Here is a 16527-nt window from a genome sequence, read left to right on the forward strand (position 1 = left end):
ACAGGCGCAGCGGCCATGGCTCACAGGCCCAGCCACTCTGTGGCATGTGGGATCTTCCCGGACCGGGGCACGAACCTGTGTGCCCTGCATCGGCAGGCGGACTCTCAACCACTGCACCACCAGGGAAGCCTTATCTTTTATTTTTATTATTTTATTTTTTAAAATATATATATATTTTTTACTTTTCTATTTTTACTTCACTTTTTTGCTGTTTTTCTTGTTTTTGTTTTTTTCTTTATTTTTGATTGTTTTTATGTGTATATTTTATGTATTCTTTGCTTCTTTTGTTGTTTGTTTGCTTTCTGTTTTTGTTTCATTTTTGTTTTTGTTAGTTTAGTCCTTATTGACTGTTCTCATTTTTGAATTCTTTTGTTTGTTCTCTTGTTTATTTATTTATTTATTTGTTTATTTATTTATTTATTCTGTGTGTGTTGCCGCTGTTTGTTTGCTGTTGATTTTGGTATATGTCTTGGGTTTTGTCTGTCTGTTTGCTTTCTTTTTCTTTTCTTTTCTTTCTTTTCTCTCTGGCTGCAATGTGCAGCTTGCCGGCTCTTTGTTCCCTGGCCAGAGGTTGGGCCTGGGCCTTTTGGTGGGGGGGTGACAAGTCCAGGACGCTGGACCACCAGAGAATTCCCGGGCCCAGGGAAGATTAATCGGCATGTACACTCCTGGAGGTATCCATATCAACACCAAGAGCTGGCCCCACACAACTGCCTGCAGGATCCAGTGCTGGACACCTCACAACAAACAACCACAAGACAGGAACACAGCCCCACCCATCAGCAGACAAGTAGTAAGCTCACAAATACCCCAAACATACCACCTGACATGGCCCTGCACATCAGAGGGAAAAGATTCAGCTTCACCCACCAGAGTGCAGGCACCAGTCCCTTCCACCAGGAAGCCTACACGAGCCCCAAGACCAAACTCACTCATGAGGGGGCAGACAGCAGATGCAAAAGGAACTACAACCTTGCAGCCTGCAGAAAGGAGACCATAAACACAGTAGGTTAGACAAAATGAGATGACAGAGAAATATGTTGCAGATGAAGGAGCAAAGTAAAATCCCACAAGACCAAATAAATGAAGAGGAAATAGGCAATCTACCTGAAAAAGAATTCAGGGTCATGAAAGTAAAGAGGATCCAAGATCTTGGAAACAGAATGGAGGCATGGATCCAGAAAATACAAGAAATGTTTAACAAGGATTTAGAAGAACTAAAGAACAAACAATCAGTGATATACAATACAATAACTGAAATGAAAAATACACTAGAAGGAAATCAAGAGCAGAATAACTGAGGCAGAAGAATGGATAAGTGAGCTGGAAGATAGAATGGTGGAAATAACTGCCAAGGAGCAGAATAAAGAAAAAAGAATGAAAAGAAATGAGGACAGTCTCAGAGACCTCTGGGACAACATTAAACACACCAACATTCGAATTATAGGGGTCCAGAAGAAGAAGAGAAAGGGAAAGGGCCTGGGAAAATATTTGAAGAGATTATAGTTGAAAACTTCCCTAACATGGGAAAGGAAATAGTCAATCAAATCCAGGAGGTGCAGACAGCCCTATACAGGATAAACCCAAGTAGAAACATGCCAAGACATATATTAATCAAACTAACAAAAATTAAATACACAGAAAAAAATACTAAAAGCAGCAAGGGAAAATCAACAAATAACCTACAAGGGGATCCCCCAAGAGGTTATCAGCTGATTTTTCAGCAAAAACTCTGCAGGCCAGAAAGGAGTGGCAGGAGGATATATTTAAAGTGATGAAAGGGAAAAACCTACAACCAATGTTACTCTACCCAGCAAGGATCTCATTCAGATTTGACAGAGAAATCAAAAGCTTTACAGACAAGCAAAAACTAAAAGAATTCAGCACCACCAAACCAGCTTTACAACAAATGCTAAAGGAACTTCTCTAGCTGGGAAGGAGAAGAGAAGAAAAAGACCTACAAGAACAAACCCAAAATAATTAAGAAAAAGATAACAGGAACATACATATTGATAATTACCATAATTACCTTAAATGTAAATGGATTAAATGCTCCAACCAAAAGACACAGACTAGCTGAATGGATACAAAAACAAGACCAATATATATGCTGTCTACAAGAGACCCACTTCAGACCTAGGGACACATACAGACTGAAAGTGAGGGGATGGAAAAAGACATTCCATGCAAATTGGAATCAAAAGAAAGCTGGAATAGCAATACTCATATCAGACAAAATAGACTTTAAAGACTATTACAAGAGACAACGATCATATGACTATTACAAACATAACGATCAAGGGATCAATCCAAGAAGAAGATATCACAATTGTAAACATTTACGCACCTTAACATAGGAGCACTTGAATACATAAGACAAATGCTAACAGCCTTAAAAGAGGAAATCGACAGTAACACAATAAGAGTGGGGGACATTAACACCCCACTTACACCAATGGACAGGTCATCCAGGCAGAAAATAAATAAGGTAACACAAGCTGTAAATGACACAATAGAACAAACAGACTTAAATGATATTTGTAGGACATTCCACCAGAAAGCAGAATACACTTTCTTCTCAAGTGCTTATGGAACATTCTCCCGGAGAGATGGACATCTTGGGTCACAAATCAAGCCTTGGTTAAGTTTTAGAAAATTGAAATTGTATCAAGCAACTTTTCCAACCATAACGCTATGAGATTAGAAATAAATTACAGGAAAAAAACTGCGAAAAATATAAAAACATGGAGGCTAAACAATACGCTACTAAATAACCAAGAGGTCACTGAAGAAATCAAAGAGGAAATAAAAAAATACCGAGAAACAAATGACAATGAAAACACAATGACCCAAAACCTTTGGGATGCAGCAAAAGCAGTTCTAAGAGGGAAGTTTACAGCAATACATTCCTACCTCAAAAAATAAGAAAAATTTCAAATAAACCACCTAACCTTACACCTAAAGCAACTAAAGAAAGAAGACCAAACAAAACCCAAAGACAGTAGAAGGAAAGAAATCATAAAGGTCAGAGCAGAAATAAATGAAATAGAAATGAAGACAATAATAGCAAAGATCAATAAAACTAAAAGCTGGTTCTCTGAGAAGATAAAAAAAATTGACAAACCTTTAGCAGACTCATCAAGAAAAAAGGGAGAGGACTCAAATCAATAAAATTAGAAATGAAAAAGAAGTTACAACTGACATCACAGAAATACAAAGGATCATAAGAGACTACTACAAGCAATTATATGCCAATAAAATGGACAACCTGTAAGAAATGGACAAATTCTTAGAAAAGTACAAACTTCCAAGGCTGAAACAGGAAGAAATAGAAAATATGAACTGACCAATCAGAAGTAATGAAATTGAAACTGTGATTAAAATCTTCCAGTGAATAAAAGTCCAGGACCAGATGGCTTCCCAGGTGAATTCTATCAAACATTTAGAAAAGAGCTAACACCTACCCTTCTCAAACTCTTCCAAAAAATTGGGTGGAACATTCCCAAACTCATTCTATGAGGCCACCATCACCCTGATACCAAAACCAGACAAAGATACTACAAAAAAAGACAACAACAAGCCAATATCACTGATGAACAAATCCTCAACAAAACACTAGCAAACAGAATCCAACAACACATTAAAAGGATCATACACCATGATCTAGACCAGTGCTCTTCTTTCCTACTCTTTCTGCCCCCACCTTCATTAAGCTGAAAAAGTAAGGAAGAGGGAATACTGCTCACACACTGCCTTCATTTGGGGTGCTCTGTGGGCAGGAATGCCTGTAGTGACTCACTCAATCCCCACAACACAATGAGAAGAGGCAGGCAGGACTATTACTGTACTCCTTTTACAGGGATAAAAGTAGGAAAGAAGAGGTTATAAAGAAATTTAGTAAACTGCACAATCGTGGTAGCACTTTGGGAACGTGAAAGAAAAACACACTTTTCTATCAGATTCTAGGTATGCTTCAAAGTTAGAACTTGTATAAGAGCCTAGTTGTATAATAAATTAAAAATGATGAAAAGAAGAAAGGATTTCTCCCTCTACGCCCAACGAGACCCCCTTCTAAATGCAAAAGAGAGAGAGAAGCAGGGGCATAGGAGTAACTTTTATAGAATGCCCAGTATGGATTGGGCACCTCATAAACATTATTTAATTTTCAAAGCAATGCTGAGAGGTGGATATTATTATCCTCATTTTACAGATGAAAAAACTGAGATGTCAAAAAGGAGAAGTACCTTTTTTCAGCCACCTAATTTATAAGTGGTCTGTTGGATGGCGTGGTCTGTGAAGACATCACACTGTCCTGCTATGAGCTTGTCAGCTACTCAACCCACCTGAAATGACACACCCCCCAAATTCACCATTTTTGCTCTTGTATAGTTCAAGTGTTCTTTGGTTGGTTTTCTTCAGTTCCCCCTAGTTGAATGACTCACTTTGTTGCAGATATTGATGAGTGTGCTTTGAGTGGACACACTTGCCATGCTGGTCAGGATTGTGACAATACCATTGGATCCTATCACTGTGTGGTCCGCTGTGGAATTGGCTTTCGAAGAACCAGTGATGGGCTGAGTTGTCAAGGTATACAAATGGAGGCCCTTGCTTTATCTTCAATGTATTACAAATTAAAACCCCTGCCTGTTGAATCACTTAGAGTAAACTCTCTTTAATAGATTGAGCTTCTTAGTAAAATGTTTAAATGTAATATGCCATGGCTATTTTAAGTATTTGTAACAAAGTGGTTTTGAATAAAACTTGCCTGTAATATTTGAGAGAAGAGATCATACAGCATGATCTTAATAGAATCTATTTAATAAAACTCAATTTCATAAAACTATGAATATTTATTGCAGGACTTTTTTTAATAGGACTTGTTATTTTAGAGCAGTTTTAGATTCACAGCAAATTTGAGTAGAACATAAAGAGATTTTCCATATTCTCCCTGCCCCAACTCATGCACAGCCTCCCCTGCTACCAACATCCTGCACCAGACTGGTACTTTTTTTTTTTTTTTTAAAACCAAGGATAAACCTACATTAACACATAATTACCACCCAAAGTCCATTGTTTACATTAGGATTCACTCCTGGTGTTGTATATTCTATGGGTTTAGACAAATGAATAACGTCATATATCCTCCATTATAGTATCATACACAATAATTTCCTTGCCCTGAAAATCTTCTGTGTTCCACCTAGTCATTCTTTCCTCCCCCAACCTCCAGAAACCACTCTTTTTTTTTTATATATATATATATAAATTTATTTATTTTTTGGCTGCGCCAGCCTTTCTCTAGTTGCAGCAAGTGGAGGCTACTCTTTGTTGCAGTGTGGAGGCTTCTGTTTGTTTGTTTCAGAGCTTGGGCTCCAGGCACGCAGGCTTCAGTAGTTGTAGTGCACGGGCTTAGTTGCTCCGTGGCGTGTGGGATCTTCCCGGACCAGGGCTCGCACCCATGTTCCCTGCACTGGCAGGTGGATTCTTAACAACTGCACCACCAGGGAAGCCCTTCATCTTTTTATTGTCTCTCTAGCTTTACCTTTTCCAGAATGTCATGTTGTTGGAATGATGCAGTATGTAGCCTTTTCAGATTGGCTTCTTTCACTGAGTAATATACATTTAAGATTCTTCTATGTCTTTTCATGGCTTGATAGCTTATTTCTTTTTAGTGCTGAAAAATAATCCATTGTATGAATGTACCACAGTTTATATATCCACTCTACTGAAGGACATCTTGGCACTTACAAATTTTAGCAATTATGAATAAAGCTGCTATCAGGATTTTCCAGAGGAAGAAACACTGGATGCAAAATGAAATTCTTATCAATAGTAGAAAGAATGAATGAATTATGGTACATCTATACCATGAACCACTGTTTGGCTTACACAAACAGCCAACAACTGTTTGGCTTAGAATTTCCATGAGGCGTTGTTGAGTGAGAATACAAAGATATAAAAGAGTGTATGCAACTTGTGTAGAAAAGATTATGTGACTGGAAAACAAACAATAACCAAAGAAAAAGGAAATGGATTTATATATTTAGGGAGAGATATAGGTTTACAGAAAAGACATGTTATTATTTATATTAGATTGTTAATGTAAGTTGGCTTTGGTGGACAAGGGGAGGACAAGGGAAGCCAAGTGAAAGAAGAAGAAAAGACTGCACTAAGAAAATCTTTTAAAAGTATATGATCACAGATCAGGGAGGAGACAAGATGGTGGAGTGGAAGGACTTGAGCTCACCTCCTCTCATGAAAACACCAAAATCATGACTAACTGCTGAAGAAACATCGACAAAAATGACCTACCAAAAGAACCTACCAGAAAAGATATTCTACATCCAAAGACAAAGAAGAAGCCACAACAGGATGATAGAAGGGGTGCTTCCATGATATAATCAAACCCCATACCCACTGAGTGGGTGACTCACAAACTGGAAAATAATTATATCACAGAGGTTCTCCCACAGGAGTGATAGTTCTGAGCTCCCCATCAGGATCCCCAGCCTGGGGGTCTGGCATTGGGAGGAGTAGCCCCCAGAACATCTGGCCTTGAAGGCCTTTGGGGCTTGAGTGCAGAAGCTCCACAGGACTCAGGGAAACAGAGATTCCACTCTTGAAGGGTACACATAAGGTTTCACATGCACTGGGACCCAGGGCAAAGCAGTGACTACATAGGACCCTGAGCCAGACCTACCTGCAGGTCTTGGAGAATCTCCCAGGGAGGTGGGGGTCAGCTGTGGCCCACTGTGGGGGCAAGGACACTGGAGGCAAAGACCCCAGGGAATATTCATCAATGTGAGCTCTCCCAGAGGACTTGGCAGCAAGAACTGGCCCCACCTAACACCCTGTAGGCTCCAGTGCTGGGACACCTCAGGCCAAACAACCAGCAAGACAGGAACACAGCCCCACCCATCAGCAGACAGGCTGCCTAAAGTCATCCTGAATCCACAGCCACCTTTAAACACACCCCTTGACAAGGCCCTGCCCAGAGGGACAAGACCCAGCTCCACCACGAGTGGGCAGGCACCAGTCCCTCCCATTAGGAAGCCTGCACAAGCCTCTGGACCAACCTCACCCATCAAGGAGCAGACACCAGAAGCAAGAACTACAGTACTGAAGCCTGAGAAAAGGAGACCACAAACTCAGAAAGTTAGACAAAATGAAGTGGAAGAGAAATATATTCCAGACAAAGGAGCAAGATAAAACCCCAGAAGAACAACTAAGTGAAGTGGAGACAGGCAGTCTGCCTGAAAAAGACTTCAGAGTAATGAGAGTAAAGATTATCCAAGAGCTCAGAAAAACAATGGAGGCACAGACTGAGATACAAGAAATGCTTATCAAAGAGCTAGAAGATTTAAAGAACAAACAGAGGTGAACAATACAATAACTGAAATGAAAAATACACTGGAAGGAATCAACAGCAAAATAAATGAGGCAGAAGAACAAATAAGTGAGCTGGAAGAGAGGTGAGTGGAAATCACTGCTGCAGAACAGAATAAAGAAAAAAGAATGAAAAGAAATGAGGACAGTCTCAGAGACCTCTGGGACAACATTAAACACACCAACATTCGAATTATAGGGGTCCAGAAGAAGAAGAGAAAGGGAAAGGGCCTGGGAAAATATTTGAAGAGATTATAGTTGAAAACTTCCCTAACATGGGAAAGGAAATAGTCAATCAAATCCAGGAGGTGCAGACAGCCCTATACAGGATAAACCCAAGTAGAAACATGCCAAGACATATATTAATCAAACTAACAAAAATTAAATACACAGAAAAAAATACTAAAAGCAGCAAGGGAAAATCAACAAATAACCTACAAGGGGATCCCCCAAGAGGTTATCAGCTGATTTTTCAGCAGAAACTCTGCAGGCCAGAAAGGAGTGGCAGGAGGATATATTTAAAGTGATGAAAGGGAAAAACCTACAACCAATGTTACTCTACCCAGCAAGGATCTCATTCAGATTTGACAGAGAAATCAAAAGCTTTACAGACAAGCAAAAACTAAAAGAATTCAGCACCACCAAACCAGCTTTACAACAAATGCTAAAGGAACTTCTCTAGCTGGGAAGGAGAAGAGAAGAAAAAGACCTACAAGAACAAACCCAAAATAATTAAGAAAAAGATAACAGGAACATACATATTGATAATTACCATAATTACCTTAAATGTAAATGGATTAAATGCTCCAACCAAAAGACACAGACTAGCTGAATGGATACAAAAACAAGACCAATATATATGCTGTCTACAAGAGACCCACTTCAGACCTAGGGACACATACAGACTGAAAGTGAGGGGATGGAAAAAGACATTCCATGCAAATTGGAATCAAAAGAAAGCTGGAATAGCAATACTCATATCAGACAAAATAGACTTTAAAGACTATTACAAGAGACAACGATCATATGACTATTACAAACATAACGATCAAGGGATCAATCCAAGAAGAAGATATCACAATTGTAAACATTTACGCACCTTAACATAGGAGCACTTGAATACATAAGACAAATGCTAACAGCCTTAAAAGAGGAAATCGACAGTAACACAATAAGAGTGGGGGACATTAACACCCCACTTACACCAATGGACAGGTCATCCAGGCAGAAAATAAATAAGGTAACACAAGCTGTAAATGACACAATAGAACAAACAGACTTAAATGATATTTGTAGGACATTCCACCAGAAAGCAGAATACACTTTCTTCTCAAGTGCTTATGGAACATTCTCCCGGAGAGATGGACATCTTGGGTCACAAATCAAGCCTTGGTTAAGTTTTAGAAAATTGAAATTGTATCAAGCAACTTTTCCAACCATAACGCTATGAGATTAGAAATAAATTACAGGAAAAAAACTGCGAAAAATATAAAAACATGGAGGCTAAACAATACGCTACTAAATAACCAAGAGGTCACTGAAGAAATCAAAGAGGAAATAAAAAAATACCGAGAAACAAATGACAATGAAAACACAATGACCCAAAACCTTTGGGATGCAGCAAAAGCAGTTCTAAGAGGGAAGTTTACAGCAATACATTCCTACCTCAAAAAATAAGAAAAATTTCAAATAAACCACCTAACCTTACACCTAAAGCAACTAAAGAAAGAAGACCAAACAAAACCCAAAGACCAATCAGAAGTAATGAAATTGAAACTGTGATTAAAATCTTCCAGTGAATAAAAGTCCAGGACCAGATGGCTTCCCAGGTGAATTCTATCAAACATTTAGAAAAGAGCTAACACCTACCCTTCTCAAACTCTTCCAAAAAATTGGGTGGAACATTCCCAAACTCATTCTATGAGGCCACCATCACCCTGATACCAAAACCAGACAAAGATACTACAAAAAAAGACAACAACAAGCCAATATCACTGATGAACAAATCCTCAACAAAACACTAGCAAACAGAATCCAACAACACATTAAAAGGATCATACACCATGATCAAGCAGGATTTATCCCAGTGATGCAAGGATTCTTCAATATATGCATATCAATCAATATGATATTCCATATTAACAAGTTGAAGAATAAAAACATATGATCATCTCAACAGATAATCCGACACACATTTATGATAAAAACTCTCCAGAAAGTGGGCAGAGGGAAACTAGCTCAACATAATAAAGGCCATATATGACAAACCCACAGCAAACATTATTCTCAATGGTGAAAAACTGAAAGCACTTCCTCTAAGATCAGGAACAAGACAAGGGTATCCACTCTTGCCATTAGTATTCAACATAGTTTTGGAAGTCCTAGCCATGGCAATCAGAAAAGGAAAAGAAATAAAAGGAATCCAAATTGGAAAAGAAGAAGTACAGCTGTCACTGTTTGCAGATGACATGATACTATACACAGAAAATCCTAAAGATACCACCAGAAAAGTACTAGAGCTAATCAATGAATTTAGTAAATTTACAGGATACAAAATTAATACACAGAAATTTCTTACATTCTTATACACTAACAGCAAAATATCGGAAAGAGAAATTAAGGAAACAATCCCATTTACCACTGCACCAAAAAGAATAAAATACCTAGGAATAAACCTACTTAAGGAAGCAAAAACCTGTATACAGAAAACTATAAGAAACTGATTGAAAGAATTCAAAGGCAACACAAACACATGGAGAGCTATACCATGCTCTTGAATTAGAAGAATCAATATTGTGAAAATGACTATACTTCCCAAAGCAATCTCGAAATTCAATGCAATCCCTACCAAATTACCCATGGCATTTTTCACAGAACTAGAACAGAAAATTTTAAGATTTGTATGGAAACACAAAAGACCCTAAATAGCCAAAGCAATCTTGAGAAAGAAAAACGGAGCAGGAGGAATCAGGCTCCCTGACTTTAGACTATACTACAAAGCTACAGTAATCAAGACAGTATACTGGCACAAAAACAGAAGATAAATGGAACAGGATAGAAAGCCCAGAGATATACCCATGTACCTATGGTCACCTAAGGTATGACAAAGAAGGCAAGAATGGAGAAAAGACAGCCTCTTCAATAAGTGGTGCTGGGAAAACTGGACAGCTACATGTAAAAGAATGAAATTAGAACATTTCCTAACACCACACACAAAAATAAAGTCAAAATGGATTAAAGACCTAAATGTAAGGCTAGACACTATAAAACTCTTAGAGGAAAATGTAGACAGAACATTCTTTCATAGAAATTGCAGCAAGATCTTCTTTGAACCACCTCCTAGAAAAAACAAAAATAAACAAATGGGACCTAATGAAACTTAAAAGCTTTTGCGCAGCAAAGGAAACCATGAACAAGACAAAAAGACAACCCTCAGAATGGGAGAAAATATTTGCAAATGAAGCAACTGACAAAGGATTAATCTCTAAAATATACAAGCAGCACATACAGCTCAATATCAAAAAAACAAGCAACCCAATCCAAAAATGGGCAGAAGACCTAAATAGACATTTCTCCAAAGAAGACATACAGATGGCCAAGAAGCACATGAAAAGATGCTCAGCATCACTAATTATTAGAGAAATGCAAATCAAAACTACAATGAGGTATCATCTCACACTGGTCAGAATGGCCAGCATCAAAAAATCTACAAACAATAAATGCTGGAGAGGGTGTGGAGAAAGGGGAACCCTCCTATGCTGTTGGTGGGAGTGTAAATTGATACAGCCACTATGGTGAACAGTATGGAGGGTCCTTAAAAAACTAAAAATGGAACTACCATATGATCCATCAATCCCACCACTCGGCATATACCCAGAGAAAACCATAATTCAAAAAGACACATGCACCCCAATGTTCACTGCAGCACTGTCTACCATAGGACATGGAAGCAATCTAAATGCCCATCAACAGAGGAATGGATAAAGATGTGGTACATATATAAAATAGAATATTACTCAGCCATAAAAAGGAATGAAATTGGGTCATTTGTAGAGATGTGGATAGACCTAGAGAGTATCATACAGAGTGAAGTCAGAAAGAGAAAAACAAATATCGTTTATTAGCACATATATGTGGAATCTAGAAAAATGGTATAGGTGATCTTATTTGCAAAGCAGAAATAGAGATACAGAAGTAGAGAACAAATGTATGGATAACAAGGGGGAAAGGGTGGTGTGTGGGGGAGGAATGGGTAGATTGGGATTGATCATATACACTACTGATACCATGTATAAAATAGACAACAAATGAGAACGTAATGTATAGTACAGGGAACTCTACTTTATGCTCTGTGGTAACCTAAATGGGAAGGAAATCCAAAAATAGGGGATATATGTATACGCATAACTGATTCATTTTGCTGTACAGTAGAAACTAACACAACATTGTAAAGCAACCTTACTTCAATAAAAATAAATTTGAAAAAAAAAAGGACAGTAGTTGCCAATCAGAGGGGTAGGGATTGGGCTGGGAGAGGAATGAGTAGGTGGAACACAGGGGGTTTTTATTTTTTTTTATTTTTTTTTTATTTTTTGTGGTATGCGGGTCTCCCTCTGTTGTGGCCTCTCCCGTTGCGGAGTACAGGCTCCGGACGCGCAGGCCCAGCGGCCGTGGCTCACGGGCCCAGCCGCTCCGCGGCATGTGGGATCCTCCCAGACCGGGGCGCGAACCCGGTTCCCCTGCATCGGCAGGCGGACGCGCAACCACTGCGCCACCAGGGAAGCCCCACAGGGGGTTTTTAGAACAATTAAACAATTCTGTATGATACTAAAGTGGTAGGTACATGTCACTGTATATATTTGTCAAAACCCATAGAATGTCCAACACCAAGAGTGAACCCTAATGTAAACTATGGACTTTGGGTTATAATGATGTCTCAGTGTTGGTCCATAGATTGTAACAAATGAACCACTGTGGTGCAGGATGTTGACAGTGAGTGATGTTGTGCGTGTGTAGTGCAGGGGGTATATGGGAACTCTGTACTTTCTGCTTAATTTTGTTATGAACTTAAAAGTGCTCTAAAAAATTAGTATATTTAAAAATAAATAATTCTGAGAAACAAGGGTAGAGATAAGGACATCTACTCTAAAATGTAGAATATATAAAAAATATTCATCCTACAAATAATACAAAATCCTAATGCTGAGTTATGAAGAGACTGTATGAGTAATACCCTATTCATTTAAAAAATACAATTGAAAATAAAAAATAATGAATTTCCTATATAAAAAGAAGTTTTCTAGACCCAACAGAAGAATCACTGATTTGGAGTAATAGTTAACACAACAAAAACATGGTAACCAAATCATGTGTATAGGACATGGAATTTTGTTATACTATGACTGGGTCTATATTTATGTATCACTGACTGACCCTGTAGATTTCAACAATGAAACAGTTGCATCAAACATAATAGTGGGCCAATTTCTGCAGGGTAGGAAGAATTTAGGCCCAAAAAATTAGTAGTAATTATTTCTAGGTTGGAAGAATGAATTTTGGGGGTAAAGAAATCCTCAAAGTTGCTGGAATGAAATAAATGGTTTGCCTCTAAGCTACTAATCTTTTGTAAAATATCTGAATAATGGTTAATTACCTCTCAAAACTACTTTGAATACAGTAAGAAGCTGAATACGTCCTAGAATCCACCTTGGAAGCTAAGCAGGCATGGGACTAAACTGCTTATTTTGGAGACAGTGAAGAGTGAGTATGCAATGAGCGAGCCCATGATGGCAAACACTGAGCTCCTGGAAATCTGTTCGTGCCTGTCAATTTGGGCTACTTCAGGCACAAAATGACAGTCCTTAGGCATATGGCTCTCTATAATCAGGCCGAATTACACAAATTCTGCATGCAAAAATCATCAGACTTTCAGCTAGAAAATGATCTGTTCCTGCAAAACCGATCAGATATAACCCGGCTCGAGAGTCTCTGGACAAGTAGGAATGCCAAAGGACCCAGACAATAAATGCCCTGGCACACACAACAACGGCAACAGCATAGTTCCATAACTTATCGAGAAAGCAGGATATTGCTAGTGTAAAATGGCTGTAATATAACTTTCAAAAGTAACAGATTATATTACTTCAAAATATTAATGTTTAAAAAAACTAAATATTTCAAAGTTTACTCTGGTTACACAAGAGAAATGTACAGCCCATGCAAAGTGTAAAATTGTATTTGTGACAGTAAAGTGAGTTCAACCTTTATGGCTAATAAACAGAGACATTATATTTTCAGCACAAGGAATAAAATCATATTTGTGGTAATAAATGTCTTTTGACCAGAGTAGTTTACTTGTCATTCTTTTTCCACTCTTTTCAAAACTATTTATATGCTTTCAAATCTAAACTTAGGTGGCTAGGTCAACACTTAAACTTTTTTCAAGTAAAATGTCTTTACATATAAGTTTTTAAAATATATATATTAAACTTTTCCACAGGATAAAAAATATCACTCTTACTTTAAAATTCAGTTAGCACCAAAGACCAGATCTTCCCATAGAATAATCTGTTTTAGAACTTTAGGTGGATAAAATGAGAAGGGGCCTTGTAAGATAAAAAAATTCTTATGATCACTAAGCAGAAAAATTTTTTGATATATTTGTTTATTGAAAAATCATTTCCATGCAACTATTACATTCTTTTTAGAGTTAAAAATGTGTTCTACCTGTCTTATGTCTTATGATCAATTCATTAAAAAAGCTATCCATAAACCATAATGTTTATGATTCAAGAGAACTTTCCTTGAAGACGACTTGAAATATTATATTTTTTCACCTAATTAAAAAAGTTGAAGATTATTTTTCTATCTCTTCCTTGAATTTATTTAAAAATAAAACATTTTGAAAAATACTTTGTTCTGAAATAATATAGCACATCCAAGTAAAAGATTCACTCCAGGAATATATTTTAAAGCCATGGCTTCTAATTTTGAAATACATGCTTTGAAATACACAAGAGGACCTATGTAGAAAGGCTAAGAACAAAGATGACAGAGCGCTAATTAAAACACCTACATTTAAATAGACTGCATGTTTAGTCATGGAAAATAGTTTCAGAGGGCAAAAATGCATACTATTAACCAATATAAGAATGATTTTTCATCGGACAAAGATATACTATTTTCCTATGAAAAGGAGAGAGAAATTTTTAAATGTGCAAACATATTTTGGAAAGCATGCACCTGAATAAATCCTTATTTTGAGGTGGTAAAGAATAAAAAATCACATGTACCCTGTTTTGATAGGCAGCACCTTTCCAGTCTTTGCTCATCAGAGTATCCATAGAGGAGGTATGCTTCTTGTAGTGCACTTTTATACCACTTCTTTTTATTCTTACATTCTCCTGGCTAAAGAAAGACAGAAAAATAATAAGATTCATGTTTAAGCATATAATTTTGTTTTAACATCGACTTGATTTAGCTGTTGAGCTAGAACTAAATCTAAGCATTGTACAATATATTCCTTAGATTTTGTTATGTAATTATTATTTTATTAGTATTTTAGAATATAGCAAAGTTGTGGAAATTTTCCTTGTTAATAGCCAAAAGGGTCAGAGTCTTAATTCACTAAGATAATATTTTAATATGATTTATCTCATATTTAGAAAGTTACAAAAAGTTAAGACCGCCAGTGTAACAAAGCAGTGAATATTAATCTATTTTATCAGAATAATGTTGATTCCCTTTTAAGTAACATAGCGATGATAATGAAGTGATGAAAACTGAAAAGCCTAGTTTCTTATTGTAGTAAATAAAATTAATTTCATTCACATCTAATAAATGACTGTTTTCAGGCATTGTAAGTGCTCAATAAATGTTATTCTACTTGAATACGGTACTTTTTCTAAATGTTTATTTAGTTTTTTTTTTAGTTCTCTTTTATTTTTATTTTTTAAACTTTTTGTTTTATATTGGAGTACAGTTGATTAACAATGTTGTGTTAGTTTCAGGTGTACAACAAAGTGATTCAGTTATATATATACTTGCATCTATTCTTTTTCAAATTCTTTTCCCAATTAGGTTGTTACAGAATATTGAGCAGTTCCCTGTGCTATACAGCTGGTACTTGTTGGTTATCCACTTTAAATATAGCAGTGTGTACATGTCAATCCCAAACTCCCTAACTATCCCTCCCCCCCACCTTCCCCTTGGTAACCATAAGTTCGTTCTCTAAGTCTGTGAATTTGTTTCTGTTCTGTAAATAAGATCATTTTTGTCACTTTTAAAAAAATATATAATTTGAAAACAAAAACAGAGTCAAAGAATCTCTAGGTTAAAAATGACTATAAAAATTATCTGGCCCAGAAATTTTGCTAATGTTATTTTAGAGCTTGCCCCAAAAATGTTTTTATAATGTTTATAAATGTTACAATTTATAAAATACATGCCACCATTTTCTTTTTGAAAACTTCACCATCAAAAAGAATACAGGTGTTACACTGCATGTGGTCCTGGACACTAATTTATTTGGCATAAAAGCAATGAAAAAAACTTATCAAACAAAAACCTAGTTTTGTATACAGAATATTTAAATTTCATTTATTAAGTTATTTCTTAGGAAAAAGAAAAGGCAGATACAATTCAATAAACATTAGAAAATTTAAACTAATTCAAGAATATCTAAGCTAACATTTACAGATTTAAGACATTTCTGCAACTCAAATGTTATAATGATGCTAAGAATTAATGGGTAGTGAAAAATCACCTGTAAGCTGTTATAGCACTAAACAACTGAAGTTAAGGAAATTTCTTGAGGAAAACCAATGTGATACATTGCTAAAATAAACTGGCAAGTTTGGGGAACTAAAAAGCATTTTTTAAACCTGTGTCTCTGAATCTTTAAGAATTTATCAGTAAGTATGTGCCACCTAGTGGTAGTAATACAATTAAACATCTTCTAAAGAACTCAAAAAGTTAAGACTCTTACTTTATAAAGAATTTTGAATTCCAGAATAAGGCTCAGCTATGCATTGTATTTTTTCCAACTAGTTTGTTTTTGTTTTTTTTTTTTTTTGCGGTACGCGGGCCTCTCACTGTTGTGGCCTCTCCCGTTGCGGAGCACAGGCTCTGGATGCACAGGCT

At 36.8% G+C, this 16527-nt stretch overlaps 1 protein-coding gene across 7 annotated transcripts in view; it reads right to left on the reverse strand.

Annotated features, from left to right (window-relative positions):
- ZCWPW2 (zinc finger CW-type and PWWP domain containing 2) overlaps positions 1–16527 on the reverse strand; it is a 142841-nt gene that overhangs the window by 37033 nt on the left and 89281 nt on the right. For 6 of the 7 annotated variants that reach the window (XM_007108652.3, XM_055079745.1, XM_055079743.1 and 3 more), the window contains one exon: positions 14679–14793. The exons of the other annotated variant lie outside the window; for it this stretch is intronic. In XM_007108652.3, the coding sequence (XP_007108714.1) occupies positions 14679–14793 (115 nt within the window). The remainder of the gene's footprint in view (positions 1–14678; positions 14794–16527) is intronic. 7 annotated transcript variants of the gene reach the window in all.

Source organism: Physeter macrocephalus, chromosome 18 (assembly GCF_002837175.3).
Source record: "Physeter macrocephalus isolate SW-GA chromosome 18, ASM283717v5, whole genome shotgun sequence".
Lineage (NCBI taxonomy): Eukaryota > Metazoa > Chordata > Mammalia > Artiodactyla > Physeteridae > Physeter > Physeter macrocephalus.